This window comes from Anomalospiza imberbis, chromosome 35 (genome assembly GCF_031753505.1).
Source record: "Anomalospiza imberbis isolate Cuckoo-Finch-1a 21T00152 chromosome 35, ASM3175350v1, whole genome shotgun sequence".
NCBI classification, from domain to species: Eukaryota; Metazoa; Chordata; class Aves; order Passeriformes; family Viduidae; genus Anomalospiza; species Anomalospiza imberbis.
In genome coordinates this window covers 906,631-929,659 of record NC_089715.1, presented here as the reverse complement: position 1 = coordinate 929,659, position 23,029 = coordinate 906,631, and the positions used below count along the sequence as shown (strand labels likewise).

At 55.5% G+C, this 23,029-nt stretch overlaps 1 protein-coding gene, 2 long non-coding RNA genes and 2 pseudogenes across 3 annotated transcripts in view; 2 read left to right on the top strand and 3 right to left on the bottom strand.

Annotated features, from left to right (window-relative positions):
• LOC137464036 (zinc finger protein 208-like) overlaps positions 1–23,029 on the top strand; it is a 1,110,012-nt pseudogene that overhangs the window by 375,717 nt on the left and 711,266 nt on the right.
• LOC137464035 (zinc finger protein 850-like) overlaps positions 1–23,029 on the bottom strand; it is a 1,110,255-nt pseudogene that overhangs the window by 384,379 nt on the left and 702,847 nt on the right.
• Positions 1–23,029, top strand: part of LOC137464047 (uncharacterized) — a 137,977-nt gene that overhangs the window by 77,629 nt on the left and 37,319 nt on the right. The gene's annotated exons all lie outside the window — the stretch shown is intronic.
• LOC137464064 (serine/threonine-protein kinase pim-1-like) lies at positions 3,527–8,007 on the bottom strand. The gene is given in 9 exon segments (XM_068175380.1): positions 3,527–3,589; positions 3,768–3,823; positions 4,817–4,985; positions 5,846–5,923; positions 5,925–6,049; positions 6,334–6,510; positions 6,733–7,102; positions 7,332–7,382; positions 7,468–8,007. Coding segments are annotated over 9 exon segments (1,629 nt in total).
• On the bottom strand, positions 14,146–14,743 carry LOC137464053 (uncharacterized). The gene is made up of 3 exons (XR_010994062.1): positions 14,665–14,743; positions 14,418–14,567; positions 14,146–14,234 (listed from the first exon to the last, which is right to left on the bottom strand). It is a non-coding gene; the product is annotated as an uncharacterized lncRNA (long non-coding RNA).

Below are 23,029 nucleotides of genomic sequence, written 5' to 3'. Positions count from 1 at the left end.
TGTGTTCTGAATGTTAATGAGCTCTGGGACACTGAAATGCTGAACTGAAAAGCTGAAGGCTGAAGAAGCCTCTGGAGCAGTAAAATTCAGCAGCAGCCTCCAAGTTGCTGAGGATGTCAGCAGCCCCCGCTGAGGCCATCCCTGCCCAGAGACCGTGGGGGAATGGGCAGACAAGGAGAGCGTCCCTGGGGCTGGGGCAGCAGAACTCAGAGGCACCAGCGGCTCCAGCTGGGAAATGGAGTGTGGAATGTGGCTGTGAAAGCCCTGCCTGGGCTGTGCCAAGCAGGACACACAAGCCCTGACTCCCATCCCCCAAACAACTCTCTCAAGGAGACATTTAAGAGGAATTACAATTGTTTGTGTCCTCTGAGTTGGATGCACTGGAGAAATACCAACAAGAGATTCTCATGAGCTCAAACCAACAAAACAGCCGTTATTGGGAACTTTAGAAGATCAGAGAAACTTTGGCAAAAGGTCTTATACAACATTTAATCAACAAAAACACTTCCCAAAGCATTAACTTGGCCCATTCAACTTCACAACCTCCAATCCTGTTCAATTTTAAGTTAATCAAAATTCACAAGAAGACACAGAAATAGAGAAAAATAAGATTTAGAGAAGCACACACAGAGCTACCAACTCCTGGATTCCAGTGGTTCTCAAAAAAATAGAAATTCCAAGGGGAGGTAGGGTCAAGATGTGTGCTTGCCTTGTGCTCAGCCTTAAATACCCCTTGGTGTTCCTGGGCCCTTCCCCCAGGTGGCACTTGGGGTCATTTGGTCACTCAGGAGCTGGGCTGGGGGCTCCAGAGGTGGCTGTGGAGCATTGCCTGTGCTGTGCCAGGGACTGGCAGACACTGCTGGGCTGGGATAGAGGCTCTGGGGGGATTGGGGTTCCAGGGCAGGGCAGGGCTGGGGTTCCAGGGCAGGGCAAGGCTGGACCTGCCCCTTCCTCCCCACACATGAAATGTTTCCAGCCAACAATCTCCTCCAGTCTGTCACAACAGGCAGTGTAGGAGGTGAAATCCCAATTCTGGCCATGGGCACCTGGATGAGAAGGACAGTTCTTTTCAATAGGAAGGAAAGCCCCAGGTCTTGGCTCATTTCTGGTTTGATTGCCTGGATTCTGTTTGGTTTTGTTGTTGCTTTGTTTCCTTTTCTGTACCTGCAGTGTCCAGTCAGGAGCAGAGTGATTCTTGCCAAGGAACTTTGTGGTGCTGTCGCTTAATATTAAAACTGGTTTTTGCTGATCCCTTGCTGGGGATTTTTTCAGCGCTCTCAAGCCCTCGTTGGTAACAGGGTGAAGGAGCTCTGGCCCAGGCTCTGGCCCTGGGGGACACGGGGACGCTGCCGGTGGGTTCCTGTCCCCCTGTCCCACCCCCTAAAGTCCCAGCCCCCGTCCCCGTGTCAGGCTCTGGGGTCGATCTCGTGGAACATCCTCTGGGGGAGGCTGCGGCGCCGGGGGCGGGGGGACCCGGGGGGACAGGGGACCCCGCTGTGCACGAGCAGCGTTGGACTTCTCTGGGGGAACTGTGAGGGGGGGCTGGGGTGGAGTGACCTCCCCAGTGACCTCACACAGCCCCTGTGGTGTCACACACCCCTGTGATGTCACACAGCTGCCCGGTGATGTCACAACCCACTCTCTGTTGTCACAGAGCCACCCTCTATGATGGCAGGATCTGCTCTATTACCTTATACCCTTCTCTATGATGTCACAGCCTGCCCTGTGATGTTACAACCCCCTCAGTGATGTCACAAAACCCTCCCTGTGATGTCATGCTGCCACTCTGTAATGTCACAGCACACACTTTGACCTCACTGCCTGCTCTATGATGTCATACAGCCATGCCATGATGTCACAGCCTGCTCTGTGATGTCACACAGTCCCCTCTGTCATGCCATAGCTGCTTGATGACCTCACACTCTGTGATGTCATAGCCCAATCTGTGACCTCACACAACCCACTCTGTGCAGTCACACAGCCCCTCTCTGACATCACAGCTGCTCTGTGCCTCCGTGACACAGCCACAGAGGTGCTGCCGTGACACAGCCCCCTCTGGGACACCCCACAGCCCCTGCCAGTGCTGAGCCCCTGTGAGCTCTGTCTGTGCCCTGCTCGTGTCCCTGGGATGCCCTGGCAGTGCCCCAGCCCTGCTGGGCTGTGCACAGGAGCTGCTCCTGGCCAGAGCTGTCTCTCTGCAGCGCTGCCCTTGCCAGGAGCTGCCTCGGGGCCAGAAGCCTGGCCCAGCTCAGCAGCACAGACACAGCACCAGGACTTTAATGACCTCTGGGGCTTTGGTGCTGTTTGCATCAGACCCAGTCCTTTGAAGTGTGCTCAAAGAACTTCTCAAGAACTCAAAAAGTCAGATTCAAAGTCCAAACTTTCTTTAACTGTTAATGGGTTCCACTCAAGGACACAATTCATATCAAAGTGTCCCCAGGCCCCAGGCAGAGCAGAGCACTGGAGGCACTGATGACAGGTGGGGACAAACAAGGCAAAGGTGTCTCTGGCGCTGAGCAAACCTGGATGTGTTTCAGGAATGCAAAGGGCCAAGGCTGAGCCCCAGCCCCTGGCAAGGCAGATCCTGTCCCTCCCTCCTTGCTCAGGGCTCTTCCCGGGATGGGCACTGGCATGTGGGGATGTGCCATGCCAAGGGCAGGACCATGGGGCGGCCCCTGCCAGGCTGCTGAGCAGGGACAAGGAGGCAATGAGGCCCCAGGGCTGCAAGGGTCACTTGTCCCCTTGTGGCCTCAGGCCCAGGGCCAGCAGCCATGGCCAAAGGGCTGCACAGGTTGGCTCTGTCAGGGCCTTGCAGCTGCTGCACATCCCTGTGCCCTCTGCAGCCCAGGCTGTCCTGCGGTGTCCCTGCCCTGGCCTCTGTCCCTGCAGGCTGTCGTCATCCCCCGGCTGCCCCACCTCGCTGGCCCCTTCCTTTGCTGACAGCTCTGCCTCCTGCCTGCCCCTGCCTGGCCACACAAAGCCTTGGCCTTGAGACCCAAAGGGTTCATTCCATTTTTACCGTGCCTGTGAACTTCCAGCACAGGAAAAAGGCATGCAGGGGCTGCTTTCCCAGCAAGGATGGCTGGAAGAGAAGAAGAACACATCTGGCTCAAGGGTGCAGTGATAGAGAAAACAAGGACTGAATCTGGGAACTTGGGGTGGGATTTATGGAAATGGGTAAATTGTAATTGGCATTTAGCGACTGTATATGAACAACACACTGGTAGAATTACATGTCCACGTCAGGTTAGGATTTATCCCTCACTGGGCCTCAGGCCTCAATAAATGATCCCCTCTTAAATAGCAAATTAGTGTTAAGGAACCTCATTCTGACATTTCGTGTTTCAGAAACACGTGGCTTTTGCTCCTCTCTTCTACCTGAGAGCTTCCTGGGCAGGGGCAATTCTTCCAATTGCCTCGGCGTGGCTGTGGCTCGAAAGGGCAGCGAGCAGATGGATTCAGCTTCTCCTGGCAGCCCCTGAGATGCCAGTTGTCATTTGTGTGCGCTGAGGATTCCGCTTCAGACTCAGAACTTGCGCAGCTGCTCCTCGGGCGCTGCTCGCACGCAGGCACAGCGGTGCTGCAGCAGCTGTCCCACACACAGGGAGGGCTCTGGAGCCTCCCCAGGGCCACCAAGGAGCGGAGGAGGGAATGTGCCCGGCATCTGCTGCAGGACCGTGGGGCTGCGGGGCATCCTTGGGTCTCTTGGATGGGGGAGGGAGCGGGGCAAATGGAATCCAGATGAGACAGGGATCAGACAGCCCCACGCCAGGCAGCGTTTTCTCCTCTGAGAGCTCCTCCGAGCTGAGCGAGCTGGTGAAGCCTGCGGAGCAAATGAGACCCGGGAGTGAGGGAAAGGCTGGCTGGGAAGGAGTCAGATAAACCCGTGTGGGCATTTCCCTTTCCAAGGGGCTCCTGGGCAGACAAAGGGGACAAGAAGGAGGCCCCACCTCACGACATTCCCTTTTTTCCTTCAGGAGCTCTATTGCAGTCACTGCATACAAGAGTTGACTTGATCCCCTTGATGCCAGGGAGCGCCAAGAGCTTGAACCTCGCTGGAGTCCAGCCCTGCCTGCCTATCACTGAGCAGAGGGAAAAGATGAAGAACCTGGGCAGGGCTTGAGCCAAATTGGCATTTTGCCACTTGTTATTTCCTCCCAGCTTTTGCAGCAGGGCGACAACCCCATGGCTGCAAACCACTCCCTTTTGCAAGGCAGACGTGGACCTCGCTGGTAGCTCAGGGCTCTTGAAGGGGCTGCTGCAGTTGGCAACAGGAGCTGTTGTTGAACTTTTAACATTGCTTAACCCCCCCTGCCAAATGCCATCAAGTGGCTGAGGAAGGACACAAAAAGATTAGCCTGGAGGAAGGGAGGCCAAAACCTTGGAAAAGGATGAAAGAAATGCTGTGATCGTGACATGACAAAAAAAAAACCAATTTATTTTTGACAGCAAATGAGCACCCGCTGCCCTCCAGCCCTCCCAGACTGGCAGGCCGAGCGGAGCCGTTTCCATGGCATGAGGTGCTGGCAGCCTGTGGAGAGAAACCAGAGAGCCACGGTCAGTCACAGAAGGCTCCTGTCCCCCTGTCCCACCATGGCCTGGGCCTGGGCCAGGCTGCTGGCTGTGCTCAGAGCCCAAACCTCCCGAGCCATTCTCTGTTTCGAGAGAAGGGCAGCGTGGCAGGCCATGTTCCACCTCCTCTGCTTAAGCACAGCACAGCAGCCTCCTCAGCAGCTGTAAGGGCAGGATGCCCGTGTGCCTGCTGCCCTCTGCCCGAAGCCCTTCTGCCAGCCCAGCTGTGGAGCCGGGTGCCCACCTCTGGAGACCTGCTGCCAGGAGAGGAGCCGATTTCGCACGAGGTCCTCGTTCTTCTTGAAGGGGATGTCCCCGCAGACCGTGGCCCCTGGGGTAGCGCTGGCACTGGAGGTGCTCCACGGACGGTGCAGGCGCTTGCCCGTCCGGTCTGGGCACCAGGTGTAATCTTCCTGGGAAAACAAAGAACAATTTCATGAAATCAATTCTAAACAAGACCTGGAAACAAGAAGAAGCTACAAAGCCTGTCACCGTTTCACGGGCCTGAGGAGGGTCTGAGCACTCCATGCGAGAATTAAACCTGTCCATGGGTGGGGAAAAACCCCACCTTTCCTGCCCTTAAACGCACCCCTTCCTCAAGGGCCTACAAAGCAGATCAGCTGGGGCATGGCTTCAGAACCCGTCCCCCTCTGCTGCCCCCATCCACATGGATGGATGCTTTGTCAGGCTGGCTGCCCCCACCCCAGCCCATGCCAGGCTGGCTGGCAGAAGCTGTCAGCAAGGCCAGGAGCCGGCTCCCCTTCCACAACACCCGTCCCCTCTCCCACCAAAAAGCAGCTTGGCGGCCGGGGGAAAAATTAATATTCCCCAGGGCCGCCAAGCGGGGAACCTACGGCGCGTGGCCAGCCCGAGCCCTGCCATGCCTGGAAGCTCGAGCATCCCTCCGCCCCTGCGCCAGCTGGGGACTCATCTTGATTTCATCGGGGCACAGGGCGTGTCCTCCAGGAAGGGGCGGCAGACAAAGCCACTCGGCTTTGCCCCGCCAGCGGCCAGCTCGAGGATGGGGTTCCCAGCTCCACGTGGTGCTCCAGAAGAACACGCCAGCTGTGCCTCGGCTTGCGGGCTCATCTCGATGCCAGTGAGCTGCAGGGGGATGTTTCCCCTGTTCCAGTCCGTGGCACCTTCACTGCACTGCCACCACTTCTCCAATGGGACGGGTAGCACTGAGACGCTCCCTCCACAACTTGCCGGGGACCAGAGGAAGCATCTCCTTGGCTGCGCTCTCTCCTCCGGGCCGCGGCCACAGGGAAACGCTCCGGGGTTTTCTTGGAGTGCCACGAGACGTGTGCAGCGGGTACTTGCTGGGCTCCTGGATCCTACTGAGCAGAGGGATGGATCTCTGCTGTCTCCTGGGCCAGGCAGGGCTCCTGCAGCCAAGAATGCTCAAAAAGGTCTTCCAGTGATGGCCTGTCTGCGGGTTCCATGGATAAACACCACCTGATGAGGTGCTGGCACTCTGCAGAGAAACCAGAAACCGCCACTCAGCGGGACAAGGCTCCTGTCCGTGCTATCCCACATTCCACGGTGCCCAGGCCACACTAGGAGTGCTCGGAGCTGCAGCCAAAAGCTTCCCATTGATCCTCCCTTCCGGAGGAGAGCAGCACAGAGGCACACGTGCCACCTCCTCCAGCTAACCCAGGAGATCAACCTCCTCACTAGCTGCTGGAGCGGGACGCTTCTGTGCCAGCTGCCCCCTCCCAACCCCGCTCTTCCTCCCGAGCCTTGAAGGCGCATCCCCACCTTGAGACACCCGGGGCGGGAAGAAGAGTTGGCTCTGGACGATGTCCCTGTTTGTATGGAAAGGAAGGTCCCCGCAGACCAGGTCATAAAGCAGGATGCCCAGGGACCAGATGGTGGCTGGCTGGCCATGGTAGCAGCCAAACAGGATCCACTCCGGTGGGCAGTACTCCGGTGTTCCTATGGGACACGGGCACAGCTCATCAGGCCCATGCTGCTCCCTCCCTCCCTCCCTCCCAGCCAGCTCCTGTCCCACAACAGCCAGCCTCTGCCCCGCCGAAAAGCAACTTGGCTGCAGCCAGCTGAAGAAGGATTCCCCCTCCCTCCCTGCCTCCCTCTTCCCCCTCTGCCAGCAAAGGGGGGAACCTCTGCTGCCCGGTTGGGCCCCGGCTTTGGGCTCACCTGACATCCGGGTGTAGAACGTGTCCTGGAGGATCGTGCCGCAGCCGAAGTCGATGAGCTTGGCCTCGCCCGTGGCCAGGTCGACGAGGACGTTCTCGGCCTTGATGTCGCGGTGCAGGACGCCGCGGCTGGTGCAGTGCCGCACGGCCTCCAGCACCTGGCGGAACAGCCCCCGCGCCACGGGCTCCGTCAGGAACCCCCGCTCAGCCAGGAAGTCCCAGAGGTCCTGACAGCGCTGCGGACGCTCCATGACCAGCGCGAAGCCGTCGGGCAGCTCGAACCAGTCCAGGAGCCGCACAATGCCGCGGAAGCCAGGGCACGACACCATCCACAGCAGCGCCAGCTCCATGGGCACAAGGGCGCCGTTGTGCTGCGGGGGGACCGCGATGCCCTCAGCGGGGCCGATGCTGCGCCGCGCCTTGGGCATCCCCTGCCCGGCCCCAGCGCCGCTGGCCATTGCCCGGCCCGGGACGCTGCGCGGCCCCCGCTCACTCCCCGCTCGCTGCCCTCGCAGCGTTCCGGCTGCCACCCTGCCGGGCCTCGCCTCTGCCCCACCCGGCACGCCCCGCCGGCTTCTCCCGCTGGCCCCGCTCACTCACCAGCCGCGCCCACTCCGAGATGCGATCGCGGCGCACTCGCTTGATGGCCACCTGCAAGCCAAGGCGAGCGCCGGGCTGAGCTCCCCGCCCGCCGCTCGCCGCCCGCCGCCCCCTCCGCTCCGGCCCCGTCTCTTACCGGGGCGCCGTCGGTGAGCCGGGTCCCGGAGTAAACGCTGCCGCAGCCGCCGCTCCCCAGCAGCGGGCCCTCCCGGTAGAGCTGCTCCAGGGGAGGCTTCTCCGCCCGTGCGGGCGGCACCGCGCTCCCGCTCTTCTGCCCCGGGAACCCGACCGCCCGGCGCGCTGCTGCTTGCCGAGCCGCCCCGGGCTGCGGCGGCTCGGGGCCGGCGGCCAAGCCGAGCAGCGGCGGAGCTCGGAGCGGGGAAGCTGCCTGCGATGCTGTCGGGGCCGGGGCGGGCGCGGGGCGGCAGCGGGGCGGCTGCGGGCGGAACCGCGGGAGGGGCTTGGTTCGGGGCCGGGGCCTCGGCCGGGGCCGGCCCAGAGCCCGCCCCAGGCGGAGCCAAAAGACCGCGCTGCTCCGCCAGCACCAGAGCAAGAGGCACTTCCAGAAGTGCCACAGCCAGTACGGAGAGAGCCCGGCCGAGGCGGCTCCGCGGCGGGACGGGCAGGGGCGGGCACGGGGCGGCCCCGCCGAGCGGCGCCTTGCGGGACGCGGCATGAGCCGGGCTGGGAGAGGCAGAACACGGACGGGACGGGACGGGAATAGAGTGAGTGTGAGAGGGAGAAGGGGATGGGGAGCGAGTGGAAAGTCGAGCGGAAAACCGATCGAGAGAAGCGCTGCTGCTGCTGCTGCTGCTGCTGCTGCTGCTGCTGCTGCTGCTGCTGCTGCAGAACCGCCGGAGCTCGCGAACGTTCCTCCGTTGCCTCCGCGAACCCAACGGAGGAGCTGCCGCGCGCCCCGCGGAACGAAGGAGAGAAACTAACAAATAAAACCCCAAAGTAATTCCTATTCGAGAAGTAACCAAATCAAACAATGTAGCAATAAAGAAGCGTGTTGGCTTGTGGCTTCTTTCTTCTTTGGCTGAGACGAAGCATTTCATGGGGAAGAATTGCCTCTTCAGACACTTTTGCAAGAGTGGACAGGAGTGGAGCATTTAATTTTCGAGTAGAAAAGGGAAATCGTATCAGTAATGTTATCTCTTTTCATCCTCGGTTGAGACAGTTGCAGGCTGCCAAAAGACACGGTCTGCAATGTGGAACTTGGGGCCAAGATCCTTTTTCTGCCAGAGGATGAGGAGGGGAAGTATCCCAGAATCGTGGAGTCGTGGCATGGTTTGGTTTGGAAAGGATCTGAAAAATCACACGGCTGCAACCCCCCTGCTGTGGCTGGGGACCCCTTGCACTAGCCCGGCTTGTCTAGAGCTCCATGCAGCCTGGCCTTGAACACTGTCAGGGACGGGACAGCCACACCTTCTCTGGTCAACCTGTTCCAGGAGAGACTTTTTTCTGAATTCCTTACCTAAACCGACTCTCTTTCCACCTGGATCCATTCTCTCTTGTCCTGTCCTTGCCTGCCCTCATACAAAGTCCCTGTCCATCTTTCCTGTATCTTGCCCTCAGGTACTGGAAGGCCACAGTTGGGTCAAGTCTAAGTCTCTTGCCCAGGTTGAAGAAGCCGAGCTGTGTCAGCCCTTACTTGCAGGAGAGAAGTGTTCTAGATATATATTATAATATTGGCTTTTCGCAAATATTAAAATGGATTTTATATATGTGATGTTAAAGTAACTTTGTTCCAAATATATAGTTTTAAATTTTGTTGTTAATTAGGCTTAGACACAGTAGTGCAATAGCTGATGGAAGTATGCTTGTGTTAAAATGCCTGCTTGGATGGGATAACATCCAATGAACACAAGATGAGCACACCTGTACAGATCTGCCAACCATCAGCACTCACCGTCTGAAGGCAGTGCGGACCAAGGCCCGAACTGGAAGGGATAAAGAGAAGGAGCCAAACCCCAGCCAAGGAACACGCATGCTCTGAAAAGGCAGACCCAAAGAGGGGCCATGTAAAATAGCTCCTGGAAAATGTAAACTCGTTTATGGATATGCATAAGGGGCTATGAATATGCAACAGGCTGATGTAAGGGAAAAGGTATTTAAGGGGGATCCCTGAAGGTAACAGGGTGGTCTTGGCTGAGTGCCAAGATGCACCCAGCCATAAATAACCTTTGCTCCATGGTCCTTGTCTCCTATTGTCCTTTATTAAACTTTTTACATTTTCACAGGAGAGTGAACATGTTTTTCACATGGACTACATATGCTTATACAAATTCTAGAAAGACTAGTAATTTTTTCTACAATAATTGGGTTAATCATCACAAACGAACATCCATTTTGCAGCATCTCTAGCTAATAGAAGTTGATTCAATCTTCTTTCTTGATTCAGTCTTCTTGCAGTCTTCAAAGCTCTGTTTGTTCTTGCCAAGGCATTCTGATTATCAAATTTTTTATGCTAATCAGGTCTGAAGTACATCAACTCACTTCTGTCCTGGCAGCATGGGCGTGTCAACTCAAGGAGGGAAACACTAACTGAGAGGATTACAGTAAGGTGAAGGTAGACTCAGCCTCCGGTGACCGAGCTACCGGGTATGATCTGTCAGATCCCCTTGAAGGTACCTCTAGTATGAATGCTCAGGGAAGAAAGGATAACCAGAGCTAGAGGGGCCCTGCCTCGAGCCAAGGAGAGGCACGGGAAAACCGGATCTTTGGTCAGTGTAGATCCGATGGCCTGGCACATCAGAGCCACAAAAATGCGACACATTAGTTGATACTGGAGCGCAGTGTCCCCTGATACCATCGGGACATGTGGGGGCAGAACCTGTTTCCATTGCTGGGGTGACAGGGGGATCACAGCAATTGGCCCTGTTGGGAGCCGAGGTGAGCCTGACTGGGAAGGAGTGGCAGAAACATCCTATTGTGACCGGCCCAGAGGCCCTGGGTATTCTGGGCATAGACTTCCTCCAGAACGGCTACTACAAAGAACCAAAGGGACTCAGGTGGGCTTTTGGCACAGCTGCTGTAGAGGCAGAGGACATTCGGCAATTGAACACCTTGCCTGGACTGTCAGAGCATCCATCTGCAGGAGGACTCCTGAGGGTGGAAGAGCAGCGAGTGCCAATTGCCACCTTGACCGTGCATCGCTGGCAGTATCGGACGAATCGAGGTGCCGTGATCCCCATCCACAGAATGATCTGTTAGGTGGAGAGCCAAGGGATGGTCAGCAAAACCCACTCACCCTTCAACAGTCCCATCTGGCCTGTGCACAAGTCTCAATGGAGATTGGCTGTGGACTATCGTGCCTTGAATGAAGTGACTCCACCGCTGAACGCTGCTGTACTGGACATGCTGGAACTCCAGTACGAGCTGGAGTCCAAGGCAGCAAAGCGGTACGCCACTGTTGACATTCCCAACGCGTTTTTCTCCACTTCTCTGGCAGCAGAATGCAGGTCTCAGTTTGCTTTCACCTGGAGGGGCGTGCAGTACACCTGGAACCGACTGCCCCAGGGGTGGAAGCACAGCCCCACCATCTGCCATGGACTGATCCAGACTGCACTGGAAAAGGGTGAAGCTCCAGAACACCTGCAGTACCTCAATGACATCACTGTGTGGGGGAACACAGCAATGGAAGTATTTGAGAAAGGAGAGAGGATCATCCAGTTACTGCTGGAAGCCAGCTTCACCATCAAGAAGACCAAAGTCAAGGGACTTGCCCGAGAGATCCAGTTCCTGGGGGTAAAGTTGCAAGACGGATTGTGTCAGATTCCCACTGAGGTCACCAATAAGATCAACACGGTGTCTCCACCCACCAGCAAGAAGGAAACACAAGCTTTCCTAGGCACCATAGGTTTTTGGAGAATGCACATTCTCGAGTACAGCCAGATTGTGAACCCTCCCTACCTGGTCACCTTCAAGAAGAACGATTTCCTCTGGGGCCCTGAACACCAACAAGCTTTCGCCCCGATCAAGCAGGAGATTGCTCAGGCAGTAGCCCTTGGCCCAGTCAGGACGGGACCAGAGGTGAAGAATGTGCTCTACTCTGCAGCTGGGAACAATGGCTTGTCCTGGAGCCTTTGGCAGAAGGTGCCTGGGGAGACTCGAGGCCGACCACTAAGATTCTGCAGCTGAAATTACAGAGGGTCTGAAGCCAAATGCACTCCCACAGAGAAGGAAATCTTGGCTGCCTATGAAGGAGTTCAAGCTACCTCCGAGGTGATTGCCACAGAAGCACAACTCCTCCTGGCACCCTGACTGACAGCACTGGGGTGGATGTTTAAAGGAAAGGTTCCCACTACCCTCCATGACACTGCTGCCACATGGAGCAAATGGATTACTCTCATCATGCAGCACACCCGGACTGGAAACCTGAATCGCCCTGGGATTTTGGAGATAATTACAAACTGGCTGCTGGTGAGAACTTTGGTCTCACTGACGGAGAGCAGCAGGAACAAGTGACAAGGGCTAAAGAAGGTGCACCATGCAACCAACTACCAGCAGAGGAAACTCGATACGCTCTTTTCACTGACGGTTCCTGTGGCATCGTAGGGATGAACTGGAAGTGGAAAGCAGCCGTATGGAGCCCCACACAACACGTAGCACAAGCTACTGAAGGAGAATGTGGATCAAGTCAACTTGCTGAAGTCAAGGCTTTTCAGCTGACCCTGGACATTGCTGAGAGAGAGAAATGACCAAAGCTCGACCTTTATATGGATTCTTGGATGGTAGCCAATGCTCTGTGGGGCTGGCTGGAAAGGTGGAAAAAGGCCAACTGGCAGCATAGAGGAAAACGAGTCTGGGCTACTGATGAGTGAAAAGACATTGCCTCTTGGGTAGAAAATGTGTGTGTGAAAGTCTGTCATGTAGATGCCCATGTCCCCAAGAGTCGGGCTAATGAGGAACACCGAAACAAGGAGCAGGTAGATCAGGCTGCAGTGATAGAGGTGTCAAAGATAGACTTGGATTGGCAACATAAGGGGGAGTTGTTCCTAGCTCGATGGGCCCATGATGCCTCAGGCCATCAGGGCAGAGATGCCACCCACAAGTGGGCACGAGACCGTGGGGTGGATTTAAGCATGGACAGTATTTCTCAGGTTATCAATGACTGTGAGATGTGTGCTGAGATCAAGCAGGCCAAGTGAGTGAAGCCCCTGTGGTATGGTGGGCAGTGGTCCAAGTACAGGTATGGGGGGGCCTGGCAGATTGACTACATCACACTGCCCCAGACATGCCAAGGCAAGCGCTACGTGCTCACAATGGCAGAAGCCACCACGGGATGGTTGGAGACCTCCCCTGTGCCTCACGCCACTGCCCTGAGCACCATCCTGGGCCTTGAAAAGTAAATCCTGAGCAGGCATGGTACCCCTGAGAGGATTGAGTCTGACAACGGGACTCATTTCAAGAACAGCCTTATCAACACCTGGGCTAGGGAACATGGCATTGAGTGGGTGCACCATATCCCCTACCATGCACCAGCTGCAGGCAAAGTGGAGAGGTACAGTGGACTGTTAAAAACCACCTCGAAAGCATTGGGTGGGGGATCTTTCAAGAACTGGGAGCAGCATTTAGCAAAGGCCACCTGGTTAGTTAACACCCGAGGTTCCACCAATGGAGAGGTCCTGCCCAGTCTGAGTCCCTGAATATAGTAGACGAAGATAAAGTCCCAGTGGCACATATCAGAGGTTTGTTAGGGAAGACAGTGTGGATCAATTCTGCCGCGAGTACAGACAAACCCATTGGTGGCACTGTCTTTGCTCAGGGACCAGGTTGTACACGGTGAATAATGCAGAAATATGGAACAACACGATGTGTACCTCAGGGAGATCTGATTGTGGGGTGAGCCTCATATGCAAATATCACTGTTGGCTGGATGTTACTGCCACTGTCTGTACATTAAACCAGACAGACCTGAGACAGATGGAAATGTGTGAATGCTGAAGGTTTGAGCAAGAGATATAGAAGGAAATGTGTGTCAAAGGTTTGAGCAAGTGAGATGGAAGGAAATGTGTCTGAGTAAGTGAAAGATGGAAGTTTTTACTTGATGAAGTTTTTACATGACGTTTGGTAGTTATGTTGACGATTCGGAGATAAGGGGTGGAATGTCCTAGGGTGACATTATGGTGCTTGCATCCCCAATTGTGTGTTCTGTTTATGCTTGATGTTATGTTCTGTGCTTTCGGGACTGGCTCCGAAAAGTGAAGGTTTGTTTTGTCTTTTTATCAGCCGGCTCACCTTCCCTCACAGTTTGTGTCTAGGAGAGAGGCTAGGGCTTGCTGGCTTTCTTGCTTGCTTGCTGGCTTGCTTGCTTTCACTTTGCTCTTGCTCCTGCTTTTTGCTTTTGCCCTTGCTTTTGCTTATTAGTTAGTTTAGCTAGGCAATCCAATTTCTTCCCTGGACTGTTTTTTTTCTTTCCCTTTCCTGAATACCATTTGAACCTGCTCAGGACTGGGACCTGGGAAACACCAAGAAACACCAAGAGCCAGCATTTTGTGACCTGCAGCAGCTATCTCCAGTGCCGGAGACCGAGAACTGGGCAACCACTCCCAGCAGAGACTTTCTGAATTTGTCACCTCTTCAGTGTGGTGAAAGAGTTTTTGTCATCTGGTGTTGTTCATTTTTTGTGCTGGGGAGTGCTTTGACTGCTCAATAAACACGTTGTTTCCACTACTCTCTGAGGAAATTCTTCCCGAGCCAGGTGGGGGTGGGGCTGTGGGGGTTGGCTCTCTGGGGGCTCCTTCTGGACGTTTTCTTCCAAATTTGCCCAAAACCAGGACACATTACTACATAAGCAGGCTGTTCTTTGGTGAGATCCAGCAGGGCCCTGTCCAGCCTGTGCTCAGCAAACTGACTGGCCATGAGCCACTGGTGGATGTACCTCACCATGGCAGGCACCTGGAGAAGGCAGGGGGAGACTTGGAAAGCTGCCAGAGGGAGGAATGTCCCCAGCTTCCCCAGAGAAGTCCTTCCCTTCCCACCACACTGCCATGGCCTCAAAGGCTTCCAGTGACCAGTAGGCATGGCTTAGGAGGCCAAGCAATTCCTGGGAGGATCAAACCCTGGCCACAGGCTGCTTACTTGCTTTGGATTGCAAAACCCCTCCTCTACGAGCATATCCAGCAGGGCAGCACAGGTCTTGGTTTTGAAGATGTGCGAATATGCTCTGAGCCCTGTGCCCATGGTGCTGGTCTCTTCCTCCCGAATCCTTTTGATGAATTTGAAAACCAGCTGTAGGAGAAAGGCAGGAAGCCAGGGATGCTCCAAGCGTGGTGCTCGGCTGAGCGGTGACAGCAGGCCCAGCCCAGCTGGGGATGGCGGCAGGTACCTGCGCTGTTCTGTGGAAGAGGCCACGGGTGTGTTCCTGCTCTTGTGTGCGCTGCACGGCTGCACCTGGCAAAGAGCGAGCGCAGCCTGAGCTGAGGGGCTGCGGGAGAGGCCGGAGAACACAGCCCAGCCCTGCGCTCCCCAGGCAGGGACAGCCCTGGGATGGCCCAGGGGATGGAGCACGGCTGTGGGGTGTCTGCCCAGCCCCTCTTTAGTCCTGTCCATGGGCAAGTGCCCAGGGGATGGGCTGGGATGGGCTGGGATTGGATGGGATGCCATGGGATGCCATGGGATGCCATGGGATGGGATGTGGCCAAGCTGGCTGCAGCCACCAGCCCAGCAGCCCAGCTCTGCCACTCACCCTCCTGCTGAGGCTTGAACCACACCACCTCTTCAGTCTCCTGTGCTGGGCCAGCTCCAGGGCCTTCTTCCTCTCCTCCACCCAGGCCAGCTTGGGCACTCTCGTGGGTCTCTGCTCCATGTCAGTGACTGGATTTGTGGCTACTTGCAGGAGAGATGCCTCGGAAAAGCTCCGAGTCAGCAAGGCCTGCAGTCATGCCTGGAAGGCACCTTCAAGAGAGAAGCCTCAGGAAGGCTACAGGACAGCAAGTCCTGCACTCTGGTCTTGAGGGCTCCTGCCACAAGGACAGGAGACTCCTGTCGAGGATTGTGGTCTGGCCTCGAGGGCACCGGTGGCAGGGATGGGAGATGCCTCCAGGGCACCAAGTCCCACGGTCTACCCTCGAGGACACCTGCAGGAGAGCAGCCTCGGGAAGGCCACGGGTCACCAAGTCCTGTGGTCTGGCCTCGAGGTCAGCTGCAGGAATAACGCCTCAGAAAAGCTCCGGGTCAGACACAAACGAGTGCGCTGTGCGGGGGCTCCTCACGGCACCGCTCTGTCCCGTCCTGTCCCGTCGCGTGCTGCAAGCACTGTGGCGTGGTCTTGTCACCCACCGCCAGCTCCTATGTCACCCCGTGTCACAAAGGGCCCTTGGACACGCTGTCCCGTTCCATGCCACGGTGACCGTGCTGCCCCGTGTCACAAAGGGCCCCTGCACACACTGCCCCCTGCCCTGGGGCCAGCCCCAGCCCACCCAAAGTGGCTCAGGTTGGAAGGAATCCCTCACCCCAAGTGTCTAAGACAGCCCGACAGGATCTTTGGGAATGGCTGAAACCATCAGCAAACGCTGCCCTGCTCTGCAGGCTCGGGGCAGCAGAAGGAGCCCGCAGGGCTGCCAACGCAGCCGTGCTGGGATGGGCACGGGGCCTTCCACAGAAGCTGGCATGGCCTGCTTGGGACACGTCCCGGCTGGTGGCCATCCTAAACCCGCGGCTGTGGCACAGACAAGGAACGTGTGGGCCATGGCAGGAATGCTGCTCTGACCCCTGGGGCCCGGGGAGCGCTGACATCAGCAGGTGTGGCACAGTCCCTGCCCAAGCAGACCTGCCACCCCCCGAGCCCTGGCAGCACCGGTGCCCGTCTCCTGCCCCAGAGACCTGTGCCCATGGGGGGCTTCTGTGCCAGAGGGAGCCAAAGGCCACGTGCACTGGGGGCTGCGCTCCTGCCTGCAGGGGCTGTAGGCAGGAGCACCTGGAGCAACGCTGGCAACACTTGGTCTCTGTCAGAAGCTCTTACTCCATGCTGAAATTATTTTCTCATTGCAGTTATTGCCTTCAGCACAAAAACACCTTAGCGGTGAAGGCACAGAAGAATCTGGCAAGTAAGAATCCTCAATTCAGGAAAGCTTTACTTCCCATTGCTCGACTCAAGTAGTTCCAAAAAGTTGCAAACTTCCCAAATGAATTGGGATGGCCTGAGGAGGTGAAGAATTGGAATTTTGCTTCCCATCTCAAAGCAGCAACTCATTTGCCTTAACCTCATCCACTGAGGGTCACTTTACAGAACATAACACTACACAAAAAAAGGGAAAAAACAAGGGCCATTCTTTGGTTTTCTATGAACGGATGATAATATCCTCATTCTCTTAAGGAATAAAAGCTCTCAAGAAATCAAAGTCCACTCAGTGTTAGAAAAGTAGCTCAAAGAATTGAGTAGATGGCAAAAGGGCTAATCCTCCCCCTGGTACAGATATCTGAGTGGCCAGTAAAGTACAGCTCTCCCCTCTTGTTCCCTGCAGGAGAATCAGGACCATGAAGAGGAAAAGTCACAGATATTCCTTCTGCCCTCCCTAACCAAAGCTGTGCCAAAGTACAGATGCTGCCTTCAAACTGACTCAAATTCCAGCCTAGACCTCTCACCTTCCAGACAACTCCTTCTCCAACACCCCACCAGCACCAAGCCCCCCAAACTCCCGCACAGAAGCCCTCAACACCCCGCCAGGAGCCCCAGCTGTCCCCGTCCCTCTGCAGAGCTTTCCCACCCTCCAGCAGACGCCCTGGTTCCCTGCAGGTGCCGTGGGATGGCACTCAGGAGGATCTGCTCCAAGGCCTTCCCCTGGAGCACGCTCAGGCTGCCAGGCCTATGGATCCTGGATCATCCTTCCCACCGAGCCTTCCTGTGCACGGCTGTTCCATTTGCACCTTTGCGCTCAGCTCGGACTTCTCCACTTCACCAGGAGTGCTGGGAAAGGATGGAGAGCAGCCTGGCAAGCTCTTTCTGCAGCTCCCTCTTTACCCTCGGGGAGGGAGAACATTCCACAGGAAAGCAACTGGTGCCACAAGGAGCGGGTGGCCTCAGGCACCTTTGGGGATGGAACAAGGCCTTGGTTTGACATGAGTAAGCACAAGCAATTCACATGAGTAAACAAGTAATTAGCACAGACATGCCTAAGTACTTAGCACCACTTAGCATAACAAAAACCTGGCAGGCCTAACTTGACATGAGAGTGACCTGACAAAAAGCTTTAGACACAGTCTACCAGAAGAACTAAGGGCAAGTGTGGAATCAGCCCTGTGCAGGGAAGCCCTGAGGAAGACTTTGTGCTGCTTTGGGGCATCGAGACCGCTCCTGGCCAGGGCCTGGACATCAGCTTCAAGTATGGGAATCTGACACAATGTATTTCTAACCCGCTGCCTATGGAATCACCTCAGCAGTGTAAAGATGGATGGTGATTTTGATACAACTCCTACATCAACCCACTGAAATTTATATGTGGCAGAGAAACACTTTAGTGGGGTGCTGACCCCTGCCCTCCTGCCAGGTCAATCAAAGGGCTTTTGGCTGACAATGCATTTGTCAGCTGATTTCTTTGAATGAGGGAGACCCCTCAGGAGTGCTGTATCCTGAGGGAACACCGTTGGCCTTGGCCTGTAGGCACCTGCACAAGCTTAAAATCAGCTGCCTCAGCTTCCAGGACCTCTCTTGGCCAGCATCCTGACATGGATGCAGGACTGCTGTGAGGCACTGCTGGGACCCAGCGGGACAGGACCGGCTGTCTCGTGTCCACGTAGCACCCCTCACACAGCCAGGGCCATTCCAAAACCAGACAAACGCTCACGTGTCAGCACAGGGGAGCGAGGAGCACTGGGCTCGTCTCAGGGTATCTCAGCTGGGCTCGTTTCACAACACACCCCCACTTTCAGGTCTGCTGATGCCCAGCTGCCAGAAATGCCTACCTTGTTCTCTCCAGGGTGCACAGGGAGAGCCAATGAGCAGGACGCCTTGGGAGGCAAACCTTCCCAGCCTTTTCTGAAGCCAGGGACTCACCAAGATCAGCCAAGACTCTCCACGCTGCCTGGCCCACCCAGCCCAGCTCTGTGCTGGCCCTGGGCCACAGCAGCTTCCACCAAGCAAGAGCCACATGCACATTGCCAAGAGTTGAAACACAGCAGACAGGGAAGATGTGAAAAGTGTGTGTGTAAAGGCCTTTTAATTCACAGCTCTCAGAGAGAGCTCTGGGGCTCACGGCTGGACAGAGATGCTCCTGCTCACGCCTCTGTCCAAAGGGGGGAACACGTCCTGCTGCTTGGGTTGGTCTCCACAGGTCCAGGTGGATGCCAAACCTGCTCTTCACAGCCTTCTCCCTTGCCCTGCCCCTCTGCCAAGTGCAACGGGCCTCAGGCAGTGAAAGGACCACAGAGAGCCAAAGGGGGACACTTGCACCTGCTTCGCTGGAAGCTCCCTAGGAAGCACTTTCCTCCAAAGGCATTTCCCCAAATGTGTAACTGTCCTGGGGAACACCAACACACTCTCAAGAAAAGCTGGCAAGGCTGAATGACTTCAGGTCCTTTCAGGACAGGCACTCCGGCTGTAGCTCGTATTCCCCCAAGTGCGTTTCCAGGTGGAGCTTCAGAGGGGCAGCCCCAGGCCCTCTACAAACACAAGCTGCCCGCTGCCTCTTCACCTGCCTCAACTCCTGCCTGCGGTCACTGCAGCAAAACCAGGCTGTTCCAGCCAGAGCCCAGAGCCCTGTTCCCGCAGGATGCTCTTGCCAGCACCTTCCAGGACTCTCCGCTGTGCATGCAGCACTTTTCATGCCAGCTCTCAACAGTGGGATTTGAGGGGCAGCAAGGACAAATGTCACAAACCTGTGTGACACTCCAGATCCTCATGGAACCAGGGGGCCAGTGTGACACTGTGGGGCCTCATGGAAACAAGAGGCCATTGTGAGCCTGCAGGGCTGTAACACCCCAGAACACTGAAATGCTGGGGGTCACCAAAGGTTCCTTTATTCGAGTTTGTTGTACAGGAGAAACACCAACCAGATATTCTCACCATGGCCAGATGCAAAGGATATTCTTGGTAGGAAGGGACCCAGGTCTTTAGTGAATGGCCCACACAGAGATGGAACCCACAACCTCGGTGATACCAGCACCATGCTCTAACCAACAGAGCTAAGAGATCAAAATGACACAAAATTTTACTGACAAAATATAGACAATCAAGGAACTTGAGCAAAGAGTTTCATACAACATCCACTGCAGCATAAAACTCTTACCATAGCATTACTTTGTTAACTTAGCCCACTTTACCTAAAAACCTTTAACCCTTACGATGATAAGTTACCCAAAAATGTTCCAGGTAAGTAGGATTAGAAGGAGAAGAAATAGAGAACAACAGAAAGACAGAAGATCTGTAGAAAGACACACACATAGATACAAACTGCTCAGGTTCCAGCATCATTAACAGAGGAACCCCAGGAGAAGGCAGGATCCAGACCATGGGCTGGCCTCGTGCTCCAGCTTTTAAACCCCTGGGCCTTCATGGGCCCGCCCCTGGGGTGGGACTGCCAGTTGCTTGCCCAATCAGAGTCAGGGAAGGCACCAGCTTCTGGTGTATGATTGATTGACAGCTGGACCAATCAGATCTGCCTGCTGTGTGATTGACTGACAGCTGGGCCAATCAGAGCTGGGTTAGCACCGCCCCTTCCATGTGATTGACAGCTGTGCCAGGCCAGGGCTGGGGGCGGGGCTCTGTCCCACCACAAACCAAGGCCTGACCCGCTCCTGGTCCCACACGGGCATTCCGAGCCTCCCAAGGTGTCTGGGGACATCGATCTCATCCAGCCTCTGACAGCGACCACGGTGACACTACAGAATCTCATGGAGCCATGGGTCAGTTGTGACACTGTGCTGCCCCATGGAATCAAGGAGACCATTGTGAACACGGGGGCCCCAAGGAACCAAGGGTCCATGGTGACCTTGTGGAGCCCGCAGTGTAACAGAGGAGCCGTTGTGACACAGCGAGGGCGCATGGAGCCCAGGAGCCATTGTGACACATCAGGGCTTTGTGGAACCACGAAGCCATTGTGACATTGCAAGGCCCCATGGAAGCACAGGGCCATTGTGACACTGCAGAAGCAAGGGGAACATTGTGACACTCCAGGGCCTCATGGAACCAAGGAGACCATTGTGACACTGTGGGGACACACGAAACCAAGGGAACACGGAACAGGTCTGGCTGGCTGGGGCTCCTGGGGACCACCTGACAGGTCCAGCAGACCTTGGCATGTCGATGGCTGCTTCTCACCTGCCCCTGAAGCACTGGGGCTCTGGGCTTTCCTTCCTATGGGAGAGAACTGTCCTTCTCCTCCAGGGACCCAGGGCCAAAACTGGGATTCATTCTCCAAATTTCCTTATATGCAAGGATTGTTCCCACATGAAATCTGCCAGGAAAAACGGGTCTAGCTGCCCTGGCCACCCAGGGGCCACCTCTCATCTGCCTTTGAGACACTAGGACCATGTACTTTTCTTTCTTATGGGAAAAAAACATCCCTCTCAACTAGGCACCCATGGCCAAAATTGGGCATCTGCCTCCAGAATTCCCTACATCCAAGGATAGCTCCCAGACAAAAGCTGCCAGGGGAGACAACTCTGGCTGGCCTTGGTTTCCTGAGGGCTGGCACTCATGTGCCTCTGAAACACTGGGGCTCTGTGCTTTCCTTCCTAATGAAAAGAACGCCTCTTCCTGTCCAGGCACACATGGGCAAAACTGAGATTCAACCTCCAAAATGCCCTGTGTCCAAGGATAGCCCCTAGACGAAAGGTGCCAGGACAGACAAGTTTGTCTTGGCCTCAGGGTGGCCACCTCTCATCTTCTTCCAGAACACTTGGATTTTGTGCTTTTCTTTCCTATAGGAAAAAACATCCATCCTGACCAGGCGCCCATGGCCAAAATTGGGATTCCACCTCCAAAACTCCGTACATCCAAGGATTGCTCCCCAGTGAAAGCAGCCAGGACTTAAAGGATTGGCTGCCCTTGGCCTCTTGGGAACTGCCTCTCACCTGTCTCAAAACACTGGGGCTCGATGCTTTCCTTCCTATGGAAAAGAGCCGTCCTTCTTCTCAAGGTGTCCATGGTCAAAATTGAGATTCCTCCTCCCAAATTCCATACATCCAAGGATCCCTTCATGACAAAAGCTGCCAGGACAAACAGGTCTGGCTGGCTTGGCCTCCCAGGAGCCACCTCTCTCCTCTTCTGCTTTTGAAACACATGGGCTCTGTGCTTTCCTTCCTATGGAAAAGAACTGTCCTTCTTATCTCTGCAGAAATGGCTGAAATTTCGGTTCCAACTCCCAAATTCCCTATACCCAAGGGTTGCTTTCAGAAAAAAGCTACCAGTACAGAGAGGTCTGGCTGCCTTAGGCCTATGGTGGCCACCTTTCATCTGCCCCTGAAACACCGGTGTTCTGTGCTTTCCTTCCTATGGAAAAGAATTGTGCTTCTCCTCCCCCAGGTGTCCATGTCTGAAATTGGGATTCCACTTCTAAAATTCCCTATATCCAAAGGTTGTTCCCAGCCAAAATCTGCCAGTACCGTCATGTCTGGCTGGCCTTGGCCTCTGGTGGCTGCCCCTGCCACACTGGGGCTCGGTTCTTTCCTTCCCATGGAGATCACTGTGACACGGTGGGGACCTCATGGAAGCAAGGGGATCATTGTGGCACCACTGGAGCCCATGGAACCAAGGGGCCATGGTGACACAGCAGGGCTTCATGGACCCAGAGACCATTATGACTCTGTGGGGCCTGATGGAACCATGGAGGCCATTCTGACCCTTCAGGGCCTCGTGTCACCAAGGGGGCATTGTGACACCTCAGGGCCTCATGGAAGCAAGGGAACTTTGGGACACTGTGGGGCCTCATGGAACCAAGGGAACATGGAACAGGTCTGGCTGGCTTGGCCTCCCAGGGGCTACCTGACAGCTCTGGCTGATCTTGGAATGTTAAGGGCTGCCTCTCATCAGCTCCTGGAGCACTGGGGCTCTGTGCTTTCCTTGCTAAGGGAAAGAACTGTCCCTCTTTTCAGATGCCCATTGCCAAAATTGGTATCCTCCCTAAAAAATTTCCTCTATGCAAAGGTATCTCCCAGAAAAAAACCTGTCAGCTCTAGCTGACCTCTGGCAGTAACCTCTCATCCACCTGGGGAAACTGTGGGGCTCTGTTCCTTCCTTCCTGTGGAAAATAACCTGGCCTTCATGTCCAGGGTCCATGGCAAAAATTAGAAGTAGGCTTCCAAAATTCCGTATATCCAAGGATCACTCCCAGACAAAAGTAGCCAGGACAGACAGGTCAGGCTGGCCCTGTGCTCTGGTGATTTTCTTAGATGATGAGCTGAATGTTGTCATTTGAAAACACCTTGGAGAGCACCCAGAGATCTCCCAAGGTGGGATTTTGAGGCCTCGGGCACATGACCACTACATACGGACAAAGGAGCTCTGTGCTCTGTGCTGTTGTGGTGGTTTCGCATCACGGAAGTGATGTCCTGAGAGAAGCTGATAGCAGTTTCCTCTGTGTCTGACCAAAAAACAATCAGTAATTAGCTTTGAGAGCTGACAATCTGTTAAACCACTAAGGAAACTGCACACGCCTCTGTGAAGACACAAGTTAAAGATGGAGAAGCCTGGCTGGGTCTGTTTCCCTTCTGGCCAGCAAAGAGATGACCAGGCCGGCCCAGCCCCGTCTCAGCCA